Here is a 12,151-nt window from a genome sequence, read left to right as displayed (position 1 = left end):
AGGCGGCGACATCACAGGCGCAGGCGCCCCCAGCATCTCCAGCGCCCCCCACAGCGCCCAACCAAAGAGCGCACTGGAGGCGGAGGGGCAGCAGCGACCAGCCCGCTCCCCGCCTCCCCGACAGAGCTTCGGTCAGCATGGGGGTGACAGGTGGGAGCGGGCTGGCGCGCGGTGGGGCGGGGCGCCGAGGAATGGGCGGGGCCGGGCGGGGCGGGGAATCAGCCCGGGGCCCCTCCCCCTGCTCCCGGAGACCGGGGCGCCTGGAAGGAAGGTCGACCCCAGCCGACCGACCCCTCTACCCGAGACCACCGCGCCCAGCCTGGGCCCTGCGCGGTGCACAAGCTTGTGTGCACGGGCCCACATGCACACCTTGGAGTAAAGGCTGCAGAGTCAGCCGACTCTTGGAGGGGTTCTGGGCACACGGAAGGAACAGCGGCCTTGTGCTCAGGAAACGACTCATGAATTGTCCCGAACTGCTAATAACCCCAAAATCCCCTTCAGTTATTCCTGGTTGATGATTAGAGCCTTTGCAGAGAGAAGCGGTCGGCTTCCACAAATACTGCCTGAGCGCCTCCTTTGTCCTTTGCCCTCTGCTCTGTAGCAATGGGCAAAGCTGTTTGCCCCTTAGGTTTCCACTGAAATAGGGGCTTTCTTCTCGGGATCTTCTCTCCCAGGAGGACGTGGGCCAGCATTAAAAATATGCCAAGAACCAACAACCAGAGAACAGCTTTTCCCTTTCCGAAACTCGTGGGGTAACAAACTGATGCAGATACCTTAAATCACTCCTGTGACCTTTGTTGTACCCCCTTCAGCTCTTAACTCTTGTGCTAGGCCCTGAGTCTAATGAGTTAACAAAAAATTAAAATGTGGATAGGACAGCTAAGTGTGTCACAGAGAAGATGACACTGGAGAGGTGGGCTGGCCTATCAGGGATGAGTAGGATTTTGCCGGAAGAAAGACTGCCTGGGTATCTGAAATAGCAAGTGCAAAGGGACTGAGGCACAAAAGGGCCTGCTGTGCTCCGGGGGAGCTTGGGCTTGGAGCAAAGAGGGAGCTAGATACCAGGAGATGCAACAAGAGGGCAGAGGTCAGACCTTGCTTGGAGCAAGGAGGGAGCTAGATACCAGGAGATGCAACAAGAGAGCAGAAGCCACTCTCCAGTCTGGATGTGACCAGAGGCAGGTGTGATGCAACAGGCTCACTCTGGGGTCATTACGTAGCCCAAGTTGGAGGGAAATTTGGTTGTAGTGGTCCAGCTAGATGCCTAAAGAGATTTCAAACAACCCAGCAGTTAGCATCTTGGGGTTTGGAGCCAGTCAGTCCTGGGTTCCAGTCATGGCACTTCTCTTAACGGATGTGTGACCTGTGCAGTTTCCTTGTCTGTGAGAGCAGAGTCATGACCACTTGGGCATTGGGTGGTGAAGAGGATGTAATGGGAAGCACTCAGCGTGGAGTGCCGGCAGGTGATCAGTCCTAGGTTTGTACTGATTTTGGTGTTGGGAGATGAGAAGTAGTGGGGGTGGAGAAAGGGACCTGCACAAGGTCAACATCAGAGGTAGGGAGGTCAGAAGCTGGGGAACTGAGAAGGGGTCACAAGTAACCCAGGTTTCAATTTGGGTGATAGAATGGAGGATTATCAGAGAGGGGGAGATTCCAGGGCAGAGGGGGTGATCAAGACATGAGTGATTAGGAAGGACGATGGATCAGACATGCAAACTCTGTTGGCTACACTAGAGTCTAGACATGGAGGGTGTGAACTTGAGGTGAAAGATGGAGGACGAGCCGTGTGGTTTGGTGGGGTGTTCATTTCTTTGCGCAGACTTTTGCTGAGCATCCACCTTGCAGACTCTGTGTGCAGGGGATCAGAGATTCAAAGTGGGAAGCCCACACAGTCTGCCCACCTTGCATTAAGGGTCAGCAAGAGTCCTGTGCTCAGAGGTCTGCAGGGACTGGGCTGGGGCAACTGGAGGAGATGCCACAGGGTAGAATCCCGAAGGTCTCCAGGAAGAAGTGAGCACTGAGCATCATCACAATAGAAAACAAGGACATTTCAGAGATAGGAGACATCAAAGGCTCTGACAAGGGAGAGATCCCCTTAGGGAGAAATGGGCAATCAGTGACTGGAGTTTGAGTCTAGACCTCAGGAGAAGTGGGAATAAGAAATAGAGATTAGAGGATCTTCTGTGGTCCCAGCCACAGGCTTGGAAACCCCAAGAAGGCAGAAACCGTGTGTTCGTCACTGTGTCCCCTAGAACAATGCCTGGCCCTTAGGGGTTCAACATTTAATTTTATCAAAGAAATATATGCATATGATTAAATAGCTCTGAAGAGCTGATTCAGTGATGAAAAGCAAGTGTCTCCCATAGAACACCCCCAGTCTCACTCCTCAGAGCAGCCACATTGTTCCATTAGAACTATTTTTCTGCCTAATTACCTTCTTATCTTTCTACAAGCCCACGGACTCTTTCTTGGTTTATCAGTTTTAGACATTATCACCTTCCTGCTCTAATGGAGCCATCCTCCCAACATCATTTTTAGATCTGCTGATGCCTTTGTAAGTTTAATATATTTATGTCTTTATTTTTCATCACTTTAGATAATATCTTTTGATACCACACATAGTAAGATGAAGTTTTTAGTGCCCCTACTCTTCCCTTCAGCTTTCTTCCCTCCCTCCCACCTCCCAACAATGCTAACTTGTATTTTTATTTTTTAAATATCAAGGTTGGTAACATTCACATTGTCCTATAACCACAAATATATTTTCCAATTTTTATTTATATGTTGATTCTGAAAGTTGAAAACTGGACTTAACATTATTGTGATTCATAACTACTGTTCACTGCAGAACCAAGAAATGTACCACAGTTACCTTTTCTTTCTCATAGAGCTTTTTGTTTTTCCCGGAGTTTCTAGTTGCCTTTCCCTTATATTCTTTGGTTTTATCATAGTCTTAGTTTTCATCAACCTCTACATCTAATCAACTATCCTATCAGATTTTCTTTATTTCAGAAATCCACTGTCCAGAACCCTTCATCTTCTTGCCTCTACACAGTTAAAATCCTGGGACTTAGCTGCTTTCCTGAGGTGGACCACTCTTTCCTTTCTGGCTCTCTTGTTTTACACCTTTATTTTGTTTTAGAACATCCTCAAATAACTTCCTTCAAAAAAGAGGAAGTAAATTTCCTGAGTCCTTCCATGTCTGAAATGATAGTTTGGCTGGATATAAACCTACAGGTTAAAAAAATTTTCCTCAGAATTTTAAAGGCAGCCATTGTTGCTAACACTGCTGCCAGTATAATCGATTCCCCTCCCCTTGTAGGTGACTGGTTTTTCCACTTTAGAAGCATTTAAGAATTCTTTGTTCCTGGTGCAGTGAACTTTTACAGCAAGGATATTTTGACATCTATAGTGCGGGGCTTTCGGTGAACACTTTTAAGCCAATGACATCATCATTCAGCTCATGAAAACTGTTCTCGTTCCTTTTCCATGTTCTCTATTCTTTCTAGATCCCCTTTCTGTAACCCAGAACTGGACTGCCTTTTGATCATTTTCTCTCACATTGTCTTGATATTTTGGTTCTACTTTCTGGGAAGATTTTCTTTTATTTTCCAAGCCTTTTTGCCAAAAGTTCTTTCTTTTCTTAATTTTTCAAAAAGCATCCTGTTCTTGCTTTTTGGATGCAATATATAGTTGAATATCTACATCTCAGAATCTCAAGATTTTAGAGTATTTTTAAAGCTCCTTTCTGTTTCCCAAATAACCTCTGGTATTCTAGAGTCATCTTTTCTCTTGGTCTGTAAACTGCAGGTGGGTAGTTTCCTCAAATGTCTAGTCATGCTAGGCTATTCATGTTCAAGAGTGAAATCATAAAAAGCTGACTGGGAATCTGTGACTGCAGGACTGATTCCCTGGCAGATGTCACTTTAGGATGATGAGGCAGGAAACAGACATATCTCTGTCTGGTTCAAGAAGATGAACAAAATTGACAAATCTCTAGCCAAACTGAACAGGACAAAAAGAAGACAAAAATTACCAATATGAGAAATAGAAGAGGTGGCATCACTACAGAATCTACAGATATGAAAAGGATAATAAAGAATATTATGAACACCTTATGCCAATAAATTTGCCAACTTAGATAAAATGGTCAAGGAAACTACAGGCTGAGGTTCACACACTTCACCTGTGAATTCTGCCAAACATAAGGAAGAAATTATGCCAATTTTATGCAAACTCAGGAAACTGAAGAGAGAATACTTCCCAACTCATTCTATGAGGCCAACATTATTCTAATATCAAAACCTGATGAAGACAATGTAAGAAAATTATACACCAATATACTTTATGAACCTCATGTGAGATTTCTTTCAAAAAGTTAGCAAATCAAATTCAACAATGTGTAAAATGATAATACATTATGACCAGATGAGATTTATCTCAGGGATGTAAGATTGATTTTTAACATTCAAAAATTAATTTATTTCACCATAAACAGAATATAAGAGAATTGTTAACAGAATAATATATAACATTGTTCATGTTATACATAACATACAATATATTAACAGAATATAAAAGAAAAACAAGGGCACCTGGCTGGCTCAGTCAGAAGAACATATGACTCTTGATCTCAGGGTCATGAGTTGTAGCCCCACGTTGGGTGTAGAGATTACTAAAACACAAAAGAATATAAAAGAAAAACCATATAATCATCTCAACAAATGCAGAAAAAGCATCAGACAGAATCTAACATCTCTTCCTAACTAAAAACTAAGTGAACTGAGGGGCACCTGGGTGGCTCAGTTGGTTAAGTTTCTGACTCGATTTCAGCTCAGGTTATGATCTCAGGGTTGTGGGATCGAGCACCATATTGGGCTCCGCACTGAGCGTGGAGTCGGCTTAGGATTCTCTCCCTCCTGTCCCTCCCCCATCTTTTGCACATACATGTGCTCTCTCTCTAAAAAATAATCTGTAAAAACTGAGTGAACTAGGAATAGAAGGTAACTTTGCTCAACGTGATAAAGGTCATCTATGAGGAAAAACTACAGCTAACATCATACTTAATGGTGAAATACTGAATGCTTCCTCCCTAAGGTCAGGAACAAAGCAAGGATGTCTCAATTCTATTCAGCATTGTATTAAACATTGTTCTCAGTAAAGCAGAAAAAGGAAATAAGAGACATCCAGTTTGATAAGGAAGAAGTAAAACTGTCTTGAGTCACACACATACTTTTTTAAAATACTGTAAGTAATCTCTACACCCAGCATGGGACTTGAACCCCACAACCCCGAGATCAAGAGTCTCGTGCTCTACCGATTGAGTCATCCAGGCGCCCCTAGTCACACCATCGTTGTTTATGTAGAGAACCTTACGGAATCTACAAACAAAACAAAACAAAACAAAAAACTAGAATTGATAGGATTTTAGGATGGTTACAGGATATACATTTCTATACACTAGCAACCAGCAGTTGGAAATTGTAATTATTTCACATATTATAGAATGTCACCTGAATCCCTACTAGAACATTCCCAAGTTGGGCACAGAGGTCCCAAGTTGAGTCAACCTCAGACTTTTGCTTCCAACCCCCAGTGCCGCTATGAGGTTCACACCATAACACTTTCTCTTCCCATCCACACACTGTTGCTGTTCATGGAAGGGTTTAGGCTATGGGTGTTGATTAGATTGTCTAGGGAAATTTTGCAAAGCGTGCAAAGGAAGGCTCTGAGGCAAGGGGCCTGGATAAAAGCAGCACTGGGAGTAGCTGGAGTTGCAAATGAAGAGAGACATGAAGGAAGCCAACGGAACATGGCAGTGAAGTTGGTGGAAGATTCCAGAGACCACCGAGCTAGCTCTTGGGAGCCTGTCCCTGGTAGCGCACTCCTAGCCCGGCCATGTGGCTGATCCAAGATGCCCAGGCCCAAGAGGAACATGGATGTGCCCAAATCCCAAATGCAGAAACAGCCTCTACATCTCTAGAAAGAGGCCATGGCACACTCCGATCCTTTGGATATAATCCTGGGAGCAATTCTTAGCCAGAGCCAAGGCCATTATTTCCTGCCACACTCTAGGTTCAGGGGGATCTGGCTTTCCCACTGCCATGACGGCTCCACCATCAATCCCCATCTACCACCCTGGGGAGCAGAGAATGGGACAGCCTGGTGCCCCTACCGCCCAGAGGATGAAAAAGAGGCTTCTTCAGTAAAAGATACAAGCTTCCAGGGAGGTGACTGGGGCGGGGAAATCTTCCCCAAGGCATTGCTCAGGCCCTTCTGCAGAAGGTGATGGGAACTCTGCTGTCAGCATCCCCGCAGATCAAATGCCTGGGTGGGTGACCCCGGACGTGAGGGAGTGAGAAGCCTGGAGGAGAGGAGGGGCTTCAGGGCAGGAGGGGCCAGGATTAGGGTAAGTGCCAGATCTGAAGCCTGGCCAGAGAAGAGTGGAGAAAGGCGGCAGAGGAGCAGGAATGGAAGGTTCTCTAGGTGTCCCGACACAGTTACAGACCCCTAGGTAGGATAGCATGCAGGACAGGGGAGTTAAGGGTTTTTCTTTAGTCAAACCTGCATTCGGTTCCTGATGTCGGCAACCACCAGCTGAGGGACCTTGGGCCAATGAACCTTTTCTCATTTTTTTGTGTTAAATCAATGAGATAAAGCACAGAAAGCACCCAATACGATGCCTAGCCTAGTAGCACTCAGTAAATTGCAGTGAAGCCTGTTAACATCCATCCTCGTGGAGGATGGTGATGGATTGGGGAGAGCCAAAGGAAAGGCAAATTCGAGCATGGAGGGGAGCAGATATGGAGCGCAGACCTGGTGACACTGGAGAGAGGAGGGAGCCGAGGGGCAGGACGGGGGAGGGGAGGATGGATGAGCTGAGATGCAGGACAGGGAGGAAGGAAGGAGGTAGCTGGAGCAGCACCACCTGCCGGGGCTCCAGAACCCCCCAGGGATGTCCCCACCTGCAGCTCCCTTGCCCTCACCGCCTTCTTCCTGCCAGGTGCCAATGGATTTCCCTGCTGTGGCAAGGAGTCAGTGGACATTGTGGAGACACAGTGAGAGCCAGTTCCCCATCGTCCAGGACCACCAACCCTTACCACCTGCCACCACTGCCAAGTTCTCATACACCCCCCAACCCGGGATCTCCCTCCATCTTGCTTCCTTCCAAAATCTCCCCAAGGGCGGTGTTGGGGCGGGGAGGAGTCCTACCACCTGCCTTCTGCTTCTGCCTCCAGCCCCTGACATTAGTGAAGGACTGAGGGGTGGCGGGGTACACTCAGAGACATGAATGGGAACTGAGCCCTTCTAGCTGCCTTGCTCTGGCACAGAGCGACCCGAGGTGGGGGCGGGGGGCAGATGCCTGAGGAAGGACAGGGAGTCTCAGTGGCTGAGCACTGAGGGTAAGGGCCCAGATGGCAGCAAAGTGCCAACAAGAACTGAGGGGACCCTCCACACACACCCCTGCCTTTCAGATCTGCCAAGCTGGGGTTGGGCAGGTCAGGAGGAGGGATTTTGCCCTGGGCTTCTCCCTCTGTGGGGAGCCAACTTCTGGGCACTGGTTCTCCAAGTGAGCTGCATTGGCTCATTGATTAGAATGAAGAATCCTGGGCCTTACCTCCAACTAACTGGATCCCTCTTTGGGGTAGGGAGCAACTTGGCAAGCTCTCCAGGCACCTCCTAAACTCACTAAAGATTGAAAATGCTGCTCCAGAATTCTTGGTGGATGCAGGGACAGCGAGGGGAGTGGATGAGCTGGGGGCGTCTTGCCGGCCCCTGTACAAGGGAGGGAATCTTGAGGGCCCCAGAGACCTCCATTCCCCCGAAGGCCACCCCACCCACTCCCTGGAGGCCTGTCATCCATTCTGTCCCCTTCTGTCGTAGGAGTGGCCTAAGCCAACACCAGCTGGTACCAGAGGAAGATGAGGTCGAGGTAACAGTGGGCAGGGGCACCTCTTCGGGGGAGGTGGTAGGTAAGGGGCAGGATTCCTTAAGGTCCGTCTTCCCTAAATCCTTGACAATCCTGGGAGCCCGCACCCGGCCAGTGCTGGCGTGCTCATGCACACCCATGCTCACCCCCGCCGCACACTGCCTCCCGGCCACAGGCAGGTCTCTGCCAAGAGGCAGGGGGAGGGGACAAAGGCAGGAAAGTGGGCTGGAGAATTGGTCCCAGAAGGACCTCAGGGGCCAGGGGTCTCCTCAGCGTCAGTTGAAACTTTCCAGCTGAAGAAAGAATTGCTGGAACTGGAGCCCCCACACAAAGTGGACCTGGACCTAGAGCCAGAACTGGAGCTGGAGATGGAGTCCAAGCCCAAGGACCCTGAGCAACGGGAGTCTAGGACAGAGTCCCTCCAGCCCCCCACGCAGCAGGACGTCAGCCGGTGGAGTGTGAGGTCAAATTCTAGCTACCTGAGTTCAGTAGGGGAGGACCAGGCGTCCACCAACCAACGCTCTATCCGCGTGCAGACCTCTAAGCACCTCTTCTGGGCAGACAAACACATCCAGGCCTCAGAACACAGCCTGGAGCGGGTGATCAACATGCAGCATGGCAAGAACGCAGGTAAGACCGCTGGCTGTCAGGACCAGCAGTCTGGCCCCAAGGCCACCACGTGCTCCAAGAAGCAGCTCCAGGACCCCAGGGCCCAGCCAGCTCCACCCACCACCAGCTCCCAGCAGCCACCAAACCCCCACCCGTCCTCTTCCAGTCTCTCGCCAGGCATCGGCTTGGCCGATCTGGTCAACTTTGCCTCCTCCTTGGCCGCCGTGGCCTCCTCCAGCAAGATGGACTTGCCCAACTTGGAGCATATTGTCAAAGCTCCACCTCAGAAGGTCGAGGCACCTTCTACAGATCCCGATATCCAGCTGTCCATGGACCAGCAAGAGAAGAAAAAGCTCATTAAGGACTTGCTAGAGAAACCACTTAAAGCCGAGGAGTCACAGAAAGCTCGGAAGCAGGAAGACAAGAACTTCTTCCACCCTTACCTCGGCTTCAGCAAGCCGGGGATCAAGAGGGCCACCATTGAAGGAGAAGTGAAGCTTCTCCAGCAACAGACCTGGTCCCCTCCGCCTAAAGGAGCCGTGAAAGGGTAAGTGAGGCTGGCCTACAGCTTCCCGAAGAGGGGGTGTGCTTAGGATGTGTGGGTAGGCCCACTGCTCACACAGCTGGGTAGGGGTGGGGAAATGGAATGAGGGGCTGGGTAGGGGATGGGGTGGGCTGTGATGTCTCAACCTCAGTGACCTCATAAGGGCTGCTGGAAACAAGGTTCCTGTGCACTGAGGCACAGTGCCAAGGCCAGGGCTGGAGGAGGCCTGGGGACCATGGAGGGTGAGCACTTCCGGGCCCCGGCAAGGACCTGGGTTCGACATGGGAAGGGCCATTCTAGCATTAGGACGCTCGGTCACCCAGAGGGCAGATGGCCTCACCCTCATGGGAAAAGCTCAGCCTCGCATCTGCCCCGCTGAGAATTTGATGGCCCTGGGCCCAGGACGCTTCCATGGAGCCGAATGTGAGGGAGCAGCACCCCTTGCTTCCTGGTGACGAATGGACACAACAGAGGGCCAGCTGCCCATCAGCATGCAGCAGGAAGAGGCCCTCTTTCCCCCCCCCCCCCGGGGAGCCCTCCCCACAGAGGCCTCTGGGCTCACCCCTCTCCCCGTCCCTGCCACGGGGGCCCAAGTGACACTCTCTCTTTTGCGTTGCAGCTCGGTGCCGAGAACCAGGAAAGGGAGTCCATTATTGCTGAAAATCCATTTTAAGGTGTCGTCCCCCACCTCCCCAGAGAAATGACTAGACAAAACCAGTAAAGCCTCCAGTGCTGGCCCCTGACTCAGACTTTTTGTGCAAATGCTCCTGGACCAGCGAGCTCACCTGGCTGTGGAGTCCCGGTCTCGCTTTTTTAGGGATGTCAGCCCCATGGTTTTTTTCTTTCAAGACTTTATTTAAATTCTAGTTAGTTAACACATCGTGTCGTATTCGTTTCCACCCACCCCCATTTTTGAGCTGCCCCAGCCTGTCCCCAGGGGGCTCTGCCAGCCCTATTTGGCCCCTCCTCGCTCCCCAGGGGTCCTTCCACTTCGCTCCCACCTTCCAGACCTCTCAGCCGGCGGCAGAGACTCGTGAGCCGTCTCGGGGAGGCCTTGGTGCCCTCTCTGAGGCTTCGGGTGTCTTAGGGCACGAAGTGGGGCTTCCTCTTGGCCTGAAGCCAGGGACATGTTGGGATCTTCTTAGGAGAGGACCTCCTGGGGGTGGGCTGGCCAGGTGAGGAGGCAAGGCTGAAAGGAATTCTTCCCGCTTCTGTCCACAGCAAGGGCCTGGCATGGGGAAGGGACGGTGTCCAGGGGCTCAAAGGAGGGGAAGAAGGAAGCCAAAGGACTGCCCCTCCAGGGGCCACAGCCTTGAGCTGGAAGTAGCTCAAAATGTAGGGGCGAGTATGTAATGGTGTACTTCCTCGAGCAACCCAGACACACTCACACACGCGCGCACACACACCATCCGCTGACTCGTACCGCACACAGGCACGCACAGACACACGTCCACCCACAGACAGCTCCACGCGGGCCGTGTGCACAAGCACACATCCACACGCAGGCGGGCGAGCCGGACACGTGCACTAAACATGCACACGAATGCACAAGCCTCCCCACGACGTTGGGCAATGTGGGAAAGCTCTGGAAGAGGAGAGCTCGCAGCAAAGGAGGGAAGGGAGTTCGGAATGTGGGAAGAACACGGGCGGGGAAAAGGGAAGCCGGGGAGAAAGGGAGGCGAGAGGCAGAGCCATCGCTTGGGCCCTGGTCAGCTTCCAGACCCACCAGCACCAAGGCTCCCCGTCAGGTGAAAGCCCAGCCTTGCAGGTCCTCAGGAGCCTGCCCTGCCTTGAGAGGGGGCCGAGGAGGGAAGTGCCCAGGGCCTAGGAGGGTGGGATTAGGAAGGGGTGAACACTTGGGAATGGGCCAGGGCCGGGGGCGTGGGGGGGGGGGGCTGGCAGAGGGAAATGGAGGACAGAAGACTGGAAAGAGGAAGGAGGAGGAGATGCAGAGGTGAGTATCTGGGGAGGCGCTGGGGTGTCGGGATGCATCTTCCTGGAGTATTTTGTGAACTGTGGTTTGCAAGTTTGCATGGTTTGGAAGAGGAGATCCTTCCCTCCCAGGGGACCTGGGGGAAGGCGGGGGGGGGGGGGGGGCGGCCACAGCCCCACCTTGGGCTGGACCCCTCCTTCCCACGCCCTGACTTCGGGACTCCAAGACCTGCTTCTCCCTGGGCCTCTGCCAGCCTGTGTGAGCCTCTGGAGTGGAGTCACACATTCGGATGCCTTAAGGGGAGCAGAAACTCAAAAGAGTAAAGCCGCAGGTCCCCCCCCGCCCCCCGCAAAGAGAAGTAGGCCTGTGGTGAGGGACAGAGTGCCCCCCTGCCAAAAGCTGCTAAAGTCCACCCCAAAGCCAGCCTCAGAGCCTGTGACTCTGCCTTTCAGGCAGCCGAAGGCAGAAGACCAAGAGATCCCCATCGTCGGCACAGGGGATGTTCAGGTAACCAGGGCTAGTGAAGGGTCTGCTGGGACAAGCTACTGCCCGCAGAATCCCCTGGATTGGGGACCATAGGTGCAGGCTGGTGGGGGGGTCCTGGGAGAAGGTAGAGCTGAGCCTGTTCCTCCACAGGGCCTGGTCTCAGCCTCCCCGCCCCCCACCCTCACCCTGGAGAGTCTGAGCACTCTGCTGGGCGGGGCCCCCAGCCCTGTCTTCTCCCTGCCTCCAAGGCCTCCACCGCAGCCTGGAAGACTGCCCACACAGGACCCAGGAGAGCAGCGGTGCTGCCAGATGCAGAAGGGGAGGCCTCAGCAGCCCACTGCCCCACTGACCCAGAGGGAGCCAGCATCCGTCAAGGCCGTAGGAGCTGAGCAGGGCTCCCGCAGGCCCAGGGAGTTCAAGCGCCTTGCAGCTGCCAGCTCAGTGCAGTCAGGCTCCGGGTCTCAGAGGTAAGGGCAGGAACAAGAGACCAGGCCTGAGGTGCGGGGTTTGGGGTAAGGCCTGCCTGGCCCTGGCATCTCTGTGCAGCAGGTGCAAAGTCCTTTCCACCCTTTTCCTCCTGAAGCAGCTCTGCGGACGAGAACCTGCTGCCCCTGACAGCCCGGCTGCTGGCGGGTGAGGGCCCTGGGCT

General features: G+C 52.2%; 2 protein-coding genes across 4 annotated transcripts in view; both read left to right on the top strand.

The window, feature by feature from the left end:
• The first annotated feature begins 71 nt into the window (after positions 1–71).
• Positions 72–10,914, top strand: SPATA32 (spermatogenesis associated 32). Of its 2 annotated transcripts, XM_027625046.2 has the most exons (6): positions 72–150; positions 7,004–7,058; positions 7,885–7,933; positions 8,224–9,086; positions 9,703–9,757; positions 10,305–10,914. In XM_027625046.2, exons 1-6 carry the CDS (start codon positions 138–140, stop codon positions 10,434–10,436), a joined length of 1,167 nt encoding a protein of 388 aa, XP_027480847.2. In that variant the 5' UTR covers positions 72–137; the 3' UTR covers positions 10,437–10,914. The 2 variants fall into 2 exon arrangements, with proteins under 2 accessions (XP_027480847.2, XP_027480848.2); XM_027625047.2 differs by lacking the exon at positions 10,305–10,914 and having other exon boundaries at positions 9,703–10,252.
• Positions 10,395–12,151, top strand: part of LOC113939266 (EF-hand calcium-binding domain-containing protein 3-like) — a 4,427-nt gene continuing 2,670 nt past the window's right edge. Inside the window, exons 1-4 of one of the 2 annotated variants that reach the window (XM_027625044.2) lie at positions 10,395–10,418; positions 11,469–11,523; positions 11,727–11,969; positions 12,086–12,135. In XM_027625044.2, coding sequence (XP_027480845.1) covers positions 11,516–11,523; positions 11,727–11,969; positions 12,086–12,135 — 301 coding nt within the window. In that variant the 5' untranslated portion in view covers positions 10,395–10,418; positions 11,469–11,515. Of the gene's footprint in view, positions 10,419–11,021; positions 11,038–11,468; positions 11,524–11,652; positions 11,970–12,085; positions 12,136–12,151 lie in introns of those variants that run through there. The other variant, XM_027625043.2, reaches the window with a different exon arrangement.

The sequence above is a fragment of the Zalophus californianus genome, chromosome 16 (assembly GCF_009762305.2).
Source record: "Zalophus californianus isolate mZalCal1 chromosome 16, mZalCal1.pri.v2, whole genome shotgun sequence".
NCBI lineage: Eukaryota > Metazoa > Chordata > Mammalia > Carnivora > Otariidae > Zalophus > Zalophus californianus.
This window is presented reverse-complemented; position numbering and strand designations above follow the sequence as displayed.